This window comes from Nuphar pumila, chromosome 15, assembly GCF_984573655.1.
Source record: "Nuphar pumila chromosome 15, dmNupPumi1.hap1.1, whole genome shotgun sequence".
Taxonomy (NCBI): domain Eukaryota; kingdom Viridiplantae; phylum Streptophyta; class Magnoliopsida; order Nymphaeales; family Nymphaeaceae; genus Nuphar; species Nuphar pumila.
Window position 1 is genome coordinate 21,026,498 of NC_143263.1, and position 15,865 is coordinate 21,042,362.

At 36.5% G+C, this 15,865-nt stretch overlaps 2 protein-coding genes across 2 annotated transcripts in view; one reads left to right on the forward strand and one right to left on the reverse strand.

The window, feature by feature from the left end:
* LOC149814755 (villin-2-like) overlaps positions 1-2,984 on the forward strand; it is a 48,192-nt gene extending 45,208 nt beyond the window's left edge. Inside the window, exons 22-23 of the mRNA XM_089988283.1 lie at positions 1,980-2,215; positions 2,475-2,984. Of these exons, the coding sequence (XP_089844409.1) occupies positions 1,980-2,215; positions 2,475-2,588 (350 nt within the window). The 3' untranslated portion in view covers positions 2,589-2,984. The remainder of the gene's footprint in view (positions 1-1,979; positions 2,216-2,474) is intronic.
* Positions 2,985-12,740: 9,756 nt separating this feature from the next.
* LOC149814756 (nudix hydrolase 16, mitochondrial-like) overlaps positions 12,741-15,865 on the reverse strand; it is a 32,411-nt gene continuing 29,286 nt past the window's right edge. Inside the window, exons 4-5 of the mRNA XM_089989924.1 lie at positions 13,097-13,335; positions 12,741-12,964 (exon numbers count right to left, since the gene is read on the reverse strand). Of these exons, the coding sequence (XP_089846050.1) occupies positions 12,820-12,964; positions 13,097-13,335 (384 nt within the window). The 3' untranslated portion in view covers positions 12,741-12,819. The remainder of the gene's footprint in view (positions 12,965-13,096; positions 13,336-15,865) is intronic.

Sequence of the window (15,865 nt, forward strand, 5' to 3'; positions counted from 1 at the left end):
GTGCGGAGCAATTTAAAAAATTTTGGACACGGGGACATGGCTATATATATATGTATATATATTTTAAAAATATATATATAACAATAATAAGACTCGGTCAAAGTTGTGCCCATTACTGGACACGGCTATATATATTAAAAAATATATAAAAAGATCAATTTTTTATACGTCTTTTGCTCTAAAAAATAGACAAAAATAGACTCGGTCAAAGTTGACCGAGTCCAAAATGTGGATAGACTCGGCCCCAGTGCATTGACCGAGTCTGACACTTGGTTGACCGTGTCCGCCCCATGTCTGAAGCCGCACCCGTGTCGGGGCGTGTCGACCTTATAGTCGAGTCCGTGTGACTTAGATACAGGATTGTATCATATGATACATTTACAATATGCACTCGTATCGCAATACAAGTGTGTATCATATCGGTATTTCTTATAGTAACGCTATGTATGTATCATATTGTATGATACATACACCATTGATCTAAATAATATCAATGTTAGAATATCTGGTCAGCAAGTTAATAGAACAAATTATTACCAATTGCATCATTTCTCTGTTTTTTCGAGGTAAGCAATGATGGGGTTACTTTTCTTTCTCTTGATTTTCAAAGTTTTGTTTTTCTGGATTTTTGCTGCCTTTGGTTCATTCAGTTATTGTGTGATGTATGTCTGCATTGCATTGAATGCTTTGTGCTTTTGTGGATCTGACCAGACAGATATGGCCTCCAGATTTCTTTTTTAGTGGAGACTTTTTTTTCTGAAAGCTAGTGAAGAATATATCGTAAAATAGGAGATGTTTAGGCAGATTTATAAAGCAAAGTAAAAATCAAATATCCCACAATGCAGCCAAACTTTACAATTAAAAACCAACTTTTATTAAACCAATTCTGTTTTTTAGTACACAATCCATAACACACACATCTATAGGGTTTGATTCACTAAATAATGCCTGCAACTTTGACTCTCTAGATAGTATGATACTGGTGCTATTGATAATACCAAGGATAAGCTACACAATCCTTTCTGAGCAAGAGTTTTAAAAGTATGTAGTAGTCTTGCAGGTCTTCAATCAATATTCTTTCTGATTGTTGCTAACATTATATATTTTTCTTATAGTTGTGGTGTGTGTGTGTGTGCGTGTGTGTGTGTGAAATCTGCATTTGGATGCCGCTTTTAAAATTATGGAAGCTTTCATCCCAAAATCTCCTCAACTTTTTTTATTAATTTCATGAGTACCACTGATTTTGTTCAACTGGCTTTATGAGATGATGGGACGTTGCCTTTGGCTTTTGTTCTCGGTATCACCATGTGATTTAACCCTGCTGAGTGTCAGATTCCCATAGATTGTGATCATAGTCACATATTTCTCAGAGAAGTCTTGGCATTTTTTTTTACTTGGAGAAACCGCCCCGGGATCAGAGACCTAGTCGCTCTGGCTCTGCCTGTCATACTTATGGTCGCTGTCCTGCCAGTGTAAAACTCTGAAGGCTTACCCCTCACCCCCAGGGTGTCACCACGCTTCGGCTTGCGGAAGTGGTGGCGCTTATGGGATTTGAACCTAGACCACCTGCCCAACGGAAAAAAATAAAAAATAATGCAGAATAAAATAGATTTTAGCCATTTTTGGCAAAAAATGTATGAGAATATAAAAGTTCAAAGTCAAGAAAGATTAACAACAATTATTCTTAAAATAAGAAAATAAATGCATTGAAAATATTGTGATAATGCCACAATATTTTGAAATTAAATAATTTGAAAATAGTTCAATGTTGTAACTTTAAATAGGTTTTTTAATTTATAGTAAAAATACTGTGAAATTCTCAAAATATCAGTGACATCTGTGATAATGGTTGAATTACTATAGCTGCTTATCTATCATTGCCCAATATGTGAAAATTTTGTATTTTCTAGTAAACTTTCAGTACTGAAGTCAAACTCCATTTCCTTTTTTAATTCCTAAGCTGCAATACCAAACTGCAGATGGCAAGAGTCCAAATGCAGGGAGTCCTCTAGCCGAAGATCAACAAGAAGTGGCGAATGCCAAGGAAGCTGCAGAAACAAGTGTATCTCTTTTTGAGTACAATGGTGAAGATGCAGTGGCGAAGCAAGAAGTGCTGTCCGATGAGAATGGAAGCAGTGGAAGCACTTTCAGCTATGAACGCCTTAAAACAAAGTCAACTAATCCAGTTAGTGGAATTGACTATAAAAGAAGAGAGGTTAGTTAAGTTGCATTATACTCTGAATGTATTGTTCACATATCTTTTGCTTGGATATGGAAAGAAATTGAAATAGCCATCATTCATTGAGGTAGCTTTCAAGTTAATATTTTTCTCTCTCAAAAAAAACTTTCAAGTTAATATTGTGGGTGACCAATGTGAAATGAACGTCATTGTTCGGTGTTCATGGCACTAAACTTTTTATTTGACCAAATTTCACAACGGCTCAGTTTTTCTCACCTTCATTTAAATTTTGCAGTCTTACCTATCAGACACGGAGTTTGAGAAAGTCCTTGGGACGAAGAAGGAAGCATTCTATCAACAGCCAAAGTGGAAGCAAGACATACAGAAGAAAAAGGTAGATCTATTCTAGTTGGTTCAGTGAAGAATGTATGGATGTTGTTTTGCCATTAATTCTTTCATGTAAGAGGTTTTTGGTGGTGGCAGTTGTGGTCTTTAGAGCTAAAATGGCAGCATAGCTTTCATTATTGCCATCGGTTTGTTGGTCGTCAGATTATTAGCAGGTTATATTTCATGTATGTATGGCACGGTTTGAAAAGATGGCTGCCCATTCTTTGTTTTGGGAGCATGTTTGATGTTGCTGCTCCTACTTGTTTGTCAAACCTCAGTGTGTTTCATAGGTTTGGGGGATGTGTTCCATAGGTTTAGGGGATGTGTGTCCCTGTGTAAGGTAAGTAAAGAGTTGTTGGTACTTGTATTTGCAAGACTGTATGGATACATGCTACATGGTAATTCAAATTAATTTTATTTGCCTGGTGATTGCCTATTCGATTTTATTGTGCTAAGAGTTTTATGACACTGCTGTGCCATCTAGCGCATTGCATATTTATTGTGTTTGGGAGAGAGAGAGTTTGAATGGGCATCCAGCAGAGTTGGGGAATGATGTGATTCCTAAGAAAGTGCTAAACCATTTTTTATCACTAACAGAAAGCCATTATTCCGCTTTTATACTAACTAGCAGTAGTCAGGCTGAACCATGGAAAAGGGTAAGGCTGTTTGTGAGGACTACCACGACCCTCAAGCTGATGCATCACCAGATTTTGGCCTGGGTGGTCGGAACAACATTAACAAGGGCCTTGATCCTTCCTGGGCCCAAATGGTTGGTTGCAAAGTGGCCTATGAGTTGACCACGGCTATACCTCCTCCGTTGGTTGATAATGGACAGGTCTCTATTCAGATTCCTGAGGAGTTCCACACCAAACGTAGAGAAGAGTGCTATTTGCCTGTTCCATGGAACGCATGTTCTACTCTGGTGAACTTATGAAGATGAGGAAACGCTCTTCCGCTCCCAGAGAAGGTAGAGGTATCAACTTCTATCCTTAGCAGTATGCGGGTTGTGCTCACTGATCCGTGTCTCAATCTGTGTGTCATGATTCAATTGGTTGATGCTACTAGAGACCTGCTTTGTTGGAAGGACAAGCCACCGGCCATATTGGCGGCCTTCCATCAATGATCTTTGATGATTGTATTCACATTGTAACTCTGTTAATACCGATACATTAATGAATTAGGGGATGATCCTCCAGCTTTTTCATTTCCTACCTTAAAAAAAAGACAATGATTTCAATCCTTCCTACTCTGGAATCTTGCAGCGGTTGTGGAACACAGTAACCAAAATTTAATAACAGCAAAAGATTTCAGTTTTTTAATTTTTATGTTTTTGACTTCTTATGTGGGAAAATCTGGGCATCATATTGAAATAGTAAAATACAATAGAATTAACTTATGATGAAACCATTGGAAAATGATTAATGTAAGATAAAAAATGACACATTTTTCGAATTGCCCCATAATTTGCAAAAAAAAATCATCCTATGTCCAAAATTGCAGATGCCGGACTTTTTAAGACCTTTTTACCGTTCACACTATAGAACCTCTTAAGGTTTGCATGACATATTGATATGTTGCCCCCAGATATTGGAAACTCACTCAAAAGTAGATTTGCATGATAATTGTGCGGACCTCACGAATTTTGCATAACAAAATTTTCCAACATAGCTAGTTTTCATCGGAAGAATATTCACAAAAATTGTACGACATTCACATATATGGTAAAACATTCACTAGCTACCATGAGAAACTCCATTAAGTAACTTATGCTCAATGAGATCCACAAATGTGACAACATTAGCATGTATATAATACGACATTCATGACCTCCCATGTGAAGCTCCTTTAAGTGATTGATCCTCAAGGAAGTCCGCAAATGTGTGACAACATTTGCATATACGTGTTGTGAATGTCAACAATGTTCGAACTATGATATGACTGTCACAAATATGGTACTACATTCGCAAATGATGTACGACACTCCAGTAGAATTTTTGTTCTGGATGTTCATACATTTGAATGCTGGCTGATTCATATATAAAGTCGTTGTGGTTCTATTTTTTAGTTTTTTCATTTGTTTCCTGTTAGAACCCTAACCTATTTTCTTCTAAAACCCTAACCCTTTTTTCTCTCCTCTTGCGGCGATTTTCCTGAAATCTTTTTACAGCATTCCGATGACTTCTCAGGTATCCTTAATAGTTGTGATATCCTTTTTATCGACTTCCTTGGTTAGGTCGAAAGGTGAGCTTCATACAAATATATATATATATATATATATATATATATATATATATATATATATATATATATATATATATATATATATATATATATATATATATATATATAACTCCGCCTGTGTATAACTGTTTAGTTATATACTGCCGGTCCCAAGCCCGGATAAAGGAGGAGGGTTGCGGTAGGCCAGTGACAGCCAACATAAAAACTTAGTCATACCTTATGAATATGAACCAATATGAGAATTTCGTTGGGGTGTTCCCTACTGAGCGACGCACTGTACTCTATAGGCCCGGAGGCAGTGATAAATGGGCAAGGGTTGCTAGGTCGTCGCCCGAAAGCGACGCGTCACACCGGCGCCCGGGTGTGGTGTCAAATAGGCAACGGTTTGCACAAGCATTGACAGTTTTCTTTAACGTGACTTTCTATAAGTGTATAAATCTAATTTAATCAGTGTAACACACAAATGTCACTGAACAAATAGTTGTAATGATCAACCTTCATAAATTAAAATCGAACAAGCATTTATATAAGGCTTAAATGATTTGCACAAACATTCATAAACAACGATCACGAGGTGCACAAGCATTGATAGTGCACTTGTACCATAATTTTTACTCATACACAAAGCAATTTTTATCCAGTTGTGACCGACATAGACGTCATTGTGTAAATCATTATAGCATTGCGTTTTACACACTGAAGTTTGTCTTTAAGACAATGAGCTTTTTCTAAGTGAACCATAAGTGCCATCACAATTTACATAATGACATATGAAGGCTACGTGCTATCGCGATTTGCTTTTACGGGCAATGTCTATGTCAACAAAATTTCTTAATTGCTTTTACAGACGATTGGGGTTGAGGGTTTAAGGATTTTGGGTTTTACTTCAACGATACAAAATGAGTTAAATTCTTAAATACAAATCGATTTCGTTCGCAAATACAAACAAAGACATATCGTTCTTGTCGTAACTTCGTAACTACAAATCCACATGATTTACAACCAAATTCATATAGAAAAAATATTAGTATTTAGTTATAATATCTATGGGAGGATAATTTTGTCGAACACATATCTATCTTTTAGAGACTTAAATTTTTATAGAAGAGATCACCAAAATATCTGTATCGTTCATCGTCGCGTCCTTCTATGTTGAGGATACATCTTCTGCAAGCAAATGAACTCATTAGTAATGGCAGCTCACTACATCATTTTCCTCAGACTAAGGCTGATTCTTAGAAACTCTAGCATTGGTGCGCTCTTGACAATAAGCTTCAAAGGTCAGGAACCGAGGGGCTACATGATAGATCGCTCACCCTACGTATTTGTCATGAAGTATATCGAAGATTAGGCATATATTTTTTCAACTGTGAAGTATGGTTTGCGAACAATATAGGGTCCGACAGTAGGAATAGATCAAATAGATGAACATCTGCATCACCCCCTCTATTTATCAAGCACAGGTAGAAAGAACACATAAGAACAAAGAAGAAAGAAAAATATAAGGAAGAAGAAGAAGAAAGAAAAGAAGAAAAAGAAGGCGGAGGAGAAAAAAGAAGAAGAAGAAGCTGCGCTGTCGCAGAAAAGAAAGAGGAAGAGAGGTTAAATAGATTAGGGTTTAAGACCTAGACAACGGGTTGGGTCGGGTTCTATATATAGATCTATATTAGGGTTTTATATTTTGCAGGGTTTTATGCATGTGTACAGGCATCAACACGATATGTAGTCTTGGTAAAGTACAAATCCAATTAACAATTGCAAAATGTTATGAGTAAATCGCTATATTACATATTGATATCGTTCACATAGACAAACAAAAACATATTTGTTTTTTTTATACAATTAGACGTCCTGTTAATTACCTACTGGTGATGATATCAATTTTGTTGATGATGATGGTCATGTGTTTTATCTAAGCCAAACCATTGTGGTCAGATAAAAAAGACTAGGTTTTTTGGTAAATGATTGCGGTTATAAATGACATCAATTTGTAGTTTTAAAGTTATCGGTTGTAAATGACATCTGCTGTAAACCATTCCCGTTAATTACCCAGGACTGGAAAATCGATTTGTATTTATGAAGTTAGTGCCACAACGATATGTTTTTGTTAGTCTTTGTGAACGAAATCGATTTGTATTTATAAAGTTACATCGATTTGTAACGTTAAATTATTCATGATTTGTTCTTTACTAAGTTTGTACATCGTGTGGCTTTGTTTGTAAATGAATTATTCTCGGACAATACCGGATGTTGTGGAGGACCTCCCATACAATATGGATGATACAGTTTATATATAACGATTTGTATATGTGAAGGCTAGATGAAAAAATGATTATCACTAATTGTATAAATACTGAGTTCACATACAATTTCTGATTTTCATACCCGATTTTCATGATTTTCACTAACTACGATTTATACATGTGAATGATACATATTACAAGGATTTATACATGTGAAAGATACATTATTAAACAAAATTCTATTATTAATACATGTGAAAGATATGATTCTATTTTTGTGGCTCACGATTTATGAAAATGGCTTCATCTAAAAACTCTTTCTTAATAAGACCATCCAGTGTATAAGCATATTCACCTCCTATTTTGTTAAACTATTAACAAATCTGACAATGTGAAAATTAGGTCATGCAAAGAGGCATGACAACTAACTTTATGGTAAGACTTAAACAGAATTAACACGTGATTCCGGTGTTCCATAGCTCGCTTTCGAATGGATCTGAGTCTGTCAAGAAACAAAACAATATAAGACACTACATTAAGTTTTACAAGAAATGCAAACATCCTCTCAACATTGATTACATACCAAAAGACTTGTTAAACTAAAGCTATCATTCTGGAATAACTGGTCTGGAGGATTGGAGGTTACAACGCTGGAAATTACGTCTGTAGGGTATTGTTGTATGTTGGAAATTACATTCGTAGGGTATTGCTACATGTTGAAAATTACACAAGTTAGATATTGCTTCACGTAATGCAATTTACATGGAAAGCAATATAATGTCTTACATACCTGTTCGTGCAAAGGGCTTGGTTGTTTTTGCTTAGAGGTTGGTTGTTTCTTAGACTTTTCCTTGCAAACCAATTCTAGTCTACCCTTTGTCCTATGACAACTGCGATCAGAGGCAAGTTTTCTTTTGATACCCTTCGCTAGGTGAATTTTTCATCATAATCTACAACGTTCACTCCTGACTTGTTGAAGATGATGTTTACGCTTCGGTGCAACTTCTCAGAACTGTCAAGGGAAGCATGATTTTTACCTCCGTTGTTCGCTACAATTTTCTTCGACTGGTCTTCATGAACTGCAGCGGACTGATGGTGAATTAACTGCACTTTTTCAAGTAACTCTCTTGACGCTTTTCTCATACATACATAGGCTTTCACTTTTCGATGTCAAATCTGCAACATGCATAAATGACCTACATAGTTGTTGGTTATGGGAGGATGTGTGGCACTTCTCATCAACACCAAATTGACTGACATTATCTGTATCCAACAGTTCAATCTTTGTTTGTCTCCTCCATCTTCGCATTAAATATGACTCAGGTATTTCTCGTATCTTTTCTTCATTAAGTGCCTTTAATGCATGACGACATAAAATACCTTTGAATTCATACTTTTTGTACATACATTCAACTGTTTCGTTGTCAACATTGTACGTGACATGTGCTTCTTACCTTTTTTGATGCTCTTCGCCCTCCCATACAATATGGTATTTGTGCATATTCTCAGTTTGCACGCATCCTTCTACGTTACAATTCATGACATGTATAACCTCCTTTTTAATCCATTCAAATACAGTTAGTGTATACAGATCTGCAGGTCGCATCAATATTTTCATGCCCAAAGTTACAGGGCGTGTATTGAAGCATTTCACATCTTGTTCAAGCTCATTCTGTCTAAGAGCATCTACAAATAATTCATATTGTTCCATGAAGCAAAACATTGTTAAACATGAATACAGGGTTTTCTTCAGTGTGGCATGCATAGATTCCGCTCTTTGTGTGCTTATCATACCTGCACAAAAGTATTGTCTTCCATATGCCAATGCCCACTTCTCTTTTTCTGCATATAAATTTGGTAACCACAAACAATCTTCAAGGTCGTATATCTAAATCATTTCCTCCTAATCAGACATAATGGTGATCTTGTCTATGCTCTCAAGTACACACCTAGTAAACTTTTTGTCAAACTCTGTCTTCTAATTAAATATGTGTCCTATGTTCTTTGCTGCATTTTGAAAGATATGCCACAAACATAAGCGATGATGTGCAGCTGGCCACACACGAGATACTGCAACCGCAATTGAGTTATCACCATCTGTAAGTACAACTTCAGGTTGCTTCTCATTCATTGTCGGTGTAAATACTCTGAACAACCACGCAAAGCTTTCCTTAGTCTGGTCGTACAAAAAAGCACTGCCTAATATACAACTCTGTGAATGATGGTTCACTCTGATAAACTGCGTAAATGGCCACTGTTCAATATTAATCTTCACTGTCATATAAAAAATAAGCACATCATTGAAGCATTCATAATCTACTCTTGACTTTGAATCTGCCCAAAACATATTCACAGCATATCCATCTTTATTCAGTTGCATTACACTAAAGAAACTAGGGTCAATGTTTGATTTCTTCTGTAAGTAATCAACCAAAGAACATATTTCCCCATTCTTCATGTTATCTGTCATCTTTCTTCTCAAGTGGTTTCTTAGATCCATAGGTGTGAATGACACATTCTCACGACCACCATCTATGTGCGCAAACAAATTGTATGTCTTCCTTGGTGCAATGTCGATGCTATCAGTTATTTCAATAATTGCAACATGCGCTTTAGTTACTTTACGATGTGACCTTAACATAGGAGTCATAAATGAAGTAGATAAATCATGGTTATGATCACTGATTAAAGTATGAACTACATATTTCCCATTCGGAAGTCTTCTTAACACCATTCTCGCTAGACATCCACATCTTGATTCTGGCATGCTCCTTGTTGGATTTCCACTTAACTTCTTCCAACCTTCCTTAAAACAAACATATGTCTTTCTCACCACAACACCCTGTGCATTTTTTGACCAAGAATACCTTCTAACACTGAAGCCAAATTTTAAGGCATAATCATTGTAAAATTTATATGCAGCATCCTCATTATCAAACTGCATTCCTTCTACGGGAACTGAGTCAGGTGTACTATCATGTACATTCCCAGTGCATGCACCTTTATAAGTGTATTGTCACAATCGTCTACCTCATTATCGAATTGCATTTCTTCTGCTGGAACATTCAAGTCAAGAGTGAATTCAATGCATGCACCCTTGTTATCATGTGCATCATTAGTGCACATGTTCACTTCTTGAGGTGCGTCATTAGTATAAATGTTTACTTCTCCATATCTTTCAAATGATTGAGATAGATCATCTTCATTACAACCAGATGATAAGCTCACCACTGTTATAAGCAAGATGTCAATTTGTGTTAGCAAGTGCATACGTTTACTACGATTTATTCAAGATGCATATAACAACGAATACCGATAAGGTTAAGCAAGTCAAAGAAACAATTTAATGAATCATAGTATAAAAGCAATGGCAATTTGTTATTTGCTTATACTATGCATCGAGTTGTTACTTACCATGCCAATAAAAGAAACGATTTGTCGTATATGTGTGTTGAAGATAGCGATTTAATTATATTTACGATGTTGTGAAGTGATTTCAATAGAAATCGCTAAATGAGCAGTGATTTGAATACGAAAATCGCCATCGCAAGCACATAACAATGTATTTCTGCACACATACATTTTTAAAGTCTTTCTACAAATGTCTTATAAATCGATACTAGAAAAAACATAATATCTTACAAATCGATATACATATCGCATAATATATTACAAATCGATACGACAATTCAGCACAATAGCTTACAAATCGACACTACAAAACACATAATATCTTACAAATTAATATACATATTGCAAAATATATTACAAATCGATACAAAAATTCAACATAATATCTTACAAATCGATATTAACAAACAAAACAATATCTCACAAATCGGTAGTATGTTACTCAACCACGATTTGTGATACATTGCATATACTGAGTGAATGGAGGATACCAGATGGGGTAGAGGTCCTTCCTCGCATCTGTAAACAAGCATTCTTGTCAATAGGTCCCAGCGTCTTACAAATATCGTTAAGTTTCCAACCATCGAAAGGACAAGATCCACTTACAATAACAAAACAATGCTTTAATGACACTCACAACGACATACGTTCTTCAACGATAGCATGATGACATAGAAAGTTACTCACGATGCCTTAATGGCACTTGTTGCAATGTTTGTGCGTCATTGCTTTCTTCCATAATGCCTAACGACAACAAAAAAGAAGATAAGACTGTAAAAAGAGATGGTGGACAAATGACCTATGATGCCCACCAATGATCGAACCAATCGATCGTGAACTTGAGAATGTTTTGTAACACAAGGCAGGAACGAGAAGGCGGCAATGTGTTGTAACACAAGCTAAAAACCAAGGCGAGAACCTCGACTCAAGACGACGGCAAAGGCTGCTACTCTGGTGGCAAAGTTTGCGTTGTCAAAGGGAGCTATTGTTACAGCAGATGGTGCAAAAGTTTAGTGATTAAAGCGAAAATGGAACGTTTGGACTTTGAAGAGTTAACGTCATCCTCAACTTTTTGAATGAAGGACATTTTTGTCCTTTTCTCAAACCATCAATTTTTTTTAATGAAGGACATTTTTGTAATTTTCTTGAGCCATCGTTTCATGGCGAGAATAGCAGGAAAGGGTACTTAAGTCTTTGCAACCGCACCAGACTCCGATGCTAAGTGATGCCGGCACACACGGGAATACGAGCCCCATGTGCTTATATACGTGGCACTCATTGGGACCCCCAAACACGCACTGTGGCTAATGACCATCTTCGGGGGAGAACACACCACCCTCCCGACCCAGTGACTTAGTTGAGTCACGGTTTTTGTTTAATTTATTAAAAATAAACAATACATGAATGAAATGTAATATGATATTATAAAAATTAAATTACCTAAACCAATCATAAATATAAAAAGTTAAATCTTTAAATATCATATCTAGCCAATCTCGACATCTATAATCATACATTTATAATAATTAAGGAATCATAATTGGCTTATTGCATTCGTGGTCAAAATAAAATGTGGAGTAAGATTTTATCAAATGCTTTAAATATTCAAGAAATCTGTATGAGAGAGAGAAGGGTGTTGAGACTCGCTTGAGTCAGCCATCAAACTCGAGCTGACTCTAGGCTATTACCAAGACCACCATATTACTTGGCTGGCCAATAGTCCAATCTGAGATAACTTTGGCAACCATGCAATTCATGCCCTTAGTGGATCTCATGGCCGCGGAAGAAATATTACTCCCTATTTTGGTTGCTCACTAAATGCAAATCACCATGCTCAAGTATTGGTAGTGCATGATTTAGTGAGGGCTATATAGATCATTTCTCCAAAACTGCACCTCACTGGTAAGGTGGTTTTTTATCATGTATTGGAATTTGTGGGGTCGTTTCATACTTTTTCAGCACCATACACCATACCAGTGAAATAATAACAAAAGCAAGTACTTTGAGCTTGGCTATGTGCCATTGTTGATGTTAAATCCCAACGGCCTACAAACACAACAACATGGAGTAGGTTATAAGAAGAATATAAAGTTCTCAACTAACGCAGATAGCTGCCTTCCACCTATCATAACAACGATACCAAGCCAAGTAGTTTTCAACAAGCTTGTTTGGCTCCAACTGATGTCTGATTTATTAATTACATGAGAGTCCAATAGTCATTTTGTTTTGAAGAATAATGCAATACAAAAATATAAATGGCAAGTCAAATCTTTGACTATCAGAAGTAAATACATATGGCTGCATCAACACATACCACAATAGTAGTAGGGATGGCCACAATCTTTTCTGAGACTGCTATTAACTCAACCAGCAAAACCTGAGAAACAGCATCTGCAACATAATTTCTGGGGTTACAAAAGAACCCAGTATTACAGAATATGTACAGCAAACGTCCAGTGAATGGAAATTGAAGGACCGCATCTCATCCCCGAAAAAACGATCTCTGTTTCCTTAGAATAAAATGGAGAAGAAAATAGTGAAACAAAGGATAAGCAGAAAAAACAAAATCATCTGAGTGCAGTCCCAAGAAGGGGACAATTTTAGTTTTAGTATGGGAAGAGAAGCCCTAGTTCACCGCTGAAGGGCATCATGCCAACTTGAAAATTCACCAAGAGCCTCTTCCATCCATGGATACCGGCATTGTTTTACTGCTTCTGGGATCGAAAGCCACGTGCGGTGACGTCTACTTTTCTCGGGCCATGACTCAAGCTCCTCCTTCACAAGCAAAGCAAACACTACTGCTTTACACAAACCTTCTGGGTTAAGCTTATCTTGGTGTGTCTTGCTCTTGAACTTATAATAGCCCACCAACTTCTGGCATAAAACCAAAAATAATTTAATAAATAAACAAATGAACAAAGTAAACTTGTAACTCTCGTCGTGACAACAGACAAAGATGGCATGTATACAAACAAAAAGTACTGGATGTTTTCATGCTATAGCTGGTTAGGACTATGATTTGGCTCCAGAACTAGAAATTAACGCTCATAAATAGTTTCAGGAAAATGACCACCATCACTTGTGTAGCCTGAAGCATAAAAACCATTAACAAGGCTCAGTTTAGATATTCAAGTTCAAGTACTCTGGGATACCTGTGTGATCTGTAAATAGCACAAGTGGTGCTAGTCAAAGCCAATCAATGCCTTAAATTTGTTGGAGAACACTCTCATAACCCATAAGTCACAAAACCATGACACGGGGATGAAAATGGTTTGGATTCAGGTCAGATGTGACCAATACTAGATCCGTCCAATCAGATGTTGGTTTAACGGATTCATATTCGTATTTGAATTTCGATGGTGTAAAGCTCATACCAAATCCAATTTTTTTACATGTAATTGGATTCAGGTATGTCAAATCTGGATATCCATTGGATTCAACAGCAAAAAATCAAAAACATATCCTCAATCAATTATAATCGGATACAGTTTTGGCTTAATCCGACAATCAATACTTTTGAACTTACTGAAGAACACTCTCATAACCCATTATTAGAATATGGATAACGTCTTTATGTGCCAGGTTTACCACAGGATAAGCAAGAAGAGAAGAAGAGGAAAGACTGGTTTCTTTCCGTAACTATGTTTCTCAATCAAGAGAGGAAAACGTGAAACTCAATCATTTTATAATAACACACTATTGATTTTACAATATTGACCCCAACCTTATAACTCTAAGGTAAAACAAATAAGGGGTAAAATGAAGATTACAACATGAGGGTAATAAAAGGGCTTTAACGTGATTTGGGTCTAGACTGGATCCAGATCCAGATCTTGGGTTTCATCATGTTCCAATACCCATGAGTAACAAAATCACAAAACCACAACACAGGATGAATCTCTCTCTTCATTTCCCACAGATATAACCATCAAACGGCCACATTCACTAGGTTCCCATTGAACTTAAACATTTTGTCAGTTCCTTATCGGTTTTTGGTAGGTAGTGTTAAATCTTCTACTGGAGTTCACAAGAGGGAGAGAAAGCAACACTGCATGTTGTGGTTTATTATCTCCAAAATGATATTCCAATACAGTACAGTCGAACCCTTTCTAAAAGAACAAAATAGGGCAACAAGAAAGAAAATAAGTGACTAAACTACCCCTTACAATTATACAATGTACATAAGACTTCATAATAAAGGGGGTAGTATAGATAGAGTAATTACATATAGCACATAAGTCTTAACACTCCACTTCAAACTTGGGATGATGCAACGGAATCATTTCTGACTTTCGGAGGAAAGGAATTGAAATAAGAAGTAAGATGTTTTGTAAACACATCTGCTAACTGATTCTTTGAGTTCATGTGTTCTAAAGCAATAATTTCATCTTCATAGGCCCTCCTTGTATAGTGACAATCTATTTCAATGTATTTAGTTCACTCACAAAATTCTGGATTCCTTGCGATATGGATAGCACTCATATTGTCACAATATAGCTAAGTCTTGTCCTCACTGGAGATCCCCAATTCTTTTAGCAACCATCGTATCCAAATGATTTCAGCAGTGACTTGAGTCATAGCTCCGTACTCAGCTTTCGCTGTGGAAAGGGCAACTCTCTGCTGCTTCTTGCTTTTCCATGAAATCAAAGAGCTTCCAAGAAGAATACAAAAGCCAGTAGTAGGAATCTTATCTGAAGTAGAACCTCTAAAATCAGCATTACAAAAGGCTCTTTACACAGTATCTGATGAAGATGAAAATAGCATACCATAGTGCATTGTGTCTCTTACATATCTAATGATCCTTAGAATTGCAGCTAAATAAACTGTCCTAGGAGCACTCATAGAATGACTCACTACATGAACTGCATAGGTGATATCTGGCCAGGATAATAGCAAGTAAATGAGGCTTCCAACTAATTTCCTGTACACAATAGGATCTTCTAACGCAACACCATCTGTGACACTTATTTTCAAATTTGCTTCCACAGGAGAGTTAACTCTTTTGACTTCATCCACCAGCCTTGCCTTCACCACTAAGTCTATAGCATATTTATGTTGAGATGAGTACAATCATCTTAGTGAGTATGCTATCTCAAGGCCAAGAAAATATTTCAAACACCCCAAGTCTTTTATCTCAAACATTGTAGTCAACTTTTCCTTGATCTCCTTAACTTTTTCAATGTCATCACCTGTGAGTTATCATATCATCTACATAAAGAAGTGATATTCATTTTCCATGTGCGGAAGAAGATACAAACAGGGCAAGATCATAATGACTTTGCTCAAAACCAAAAGACTTCACTGTTGAACTAAACTTCTCAAACCAAGCTCGAGGTGCTTATTTGAGTTCATATAATGTTCTACGAAGTATGCAAACTCTTCCTTCAAGATCTAAGTAACCCTG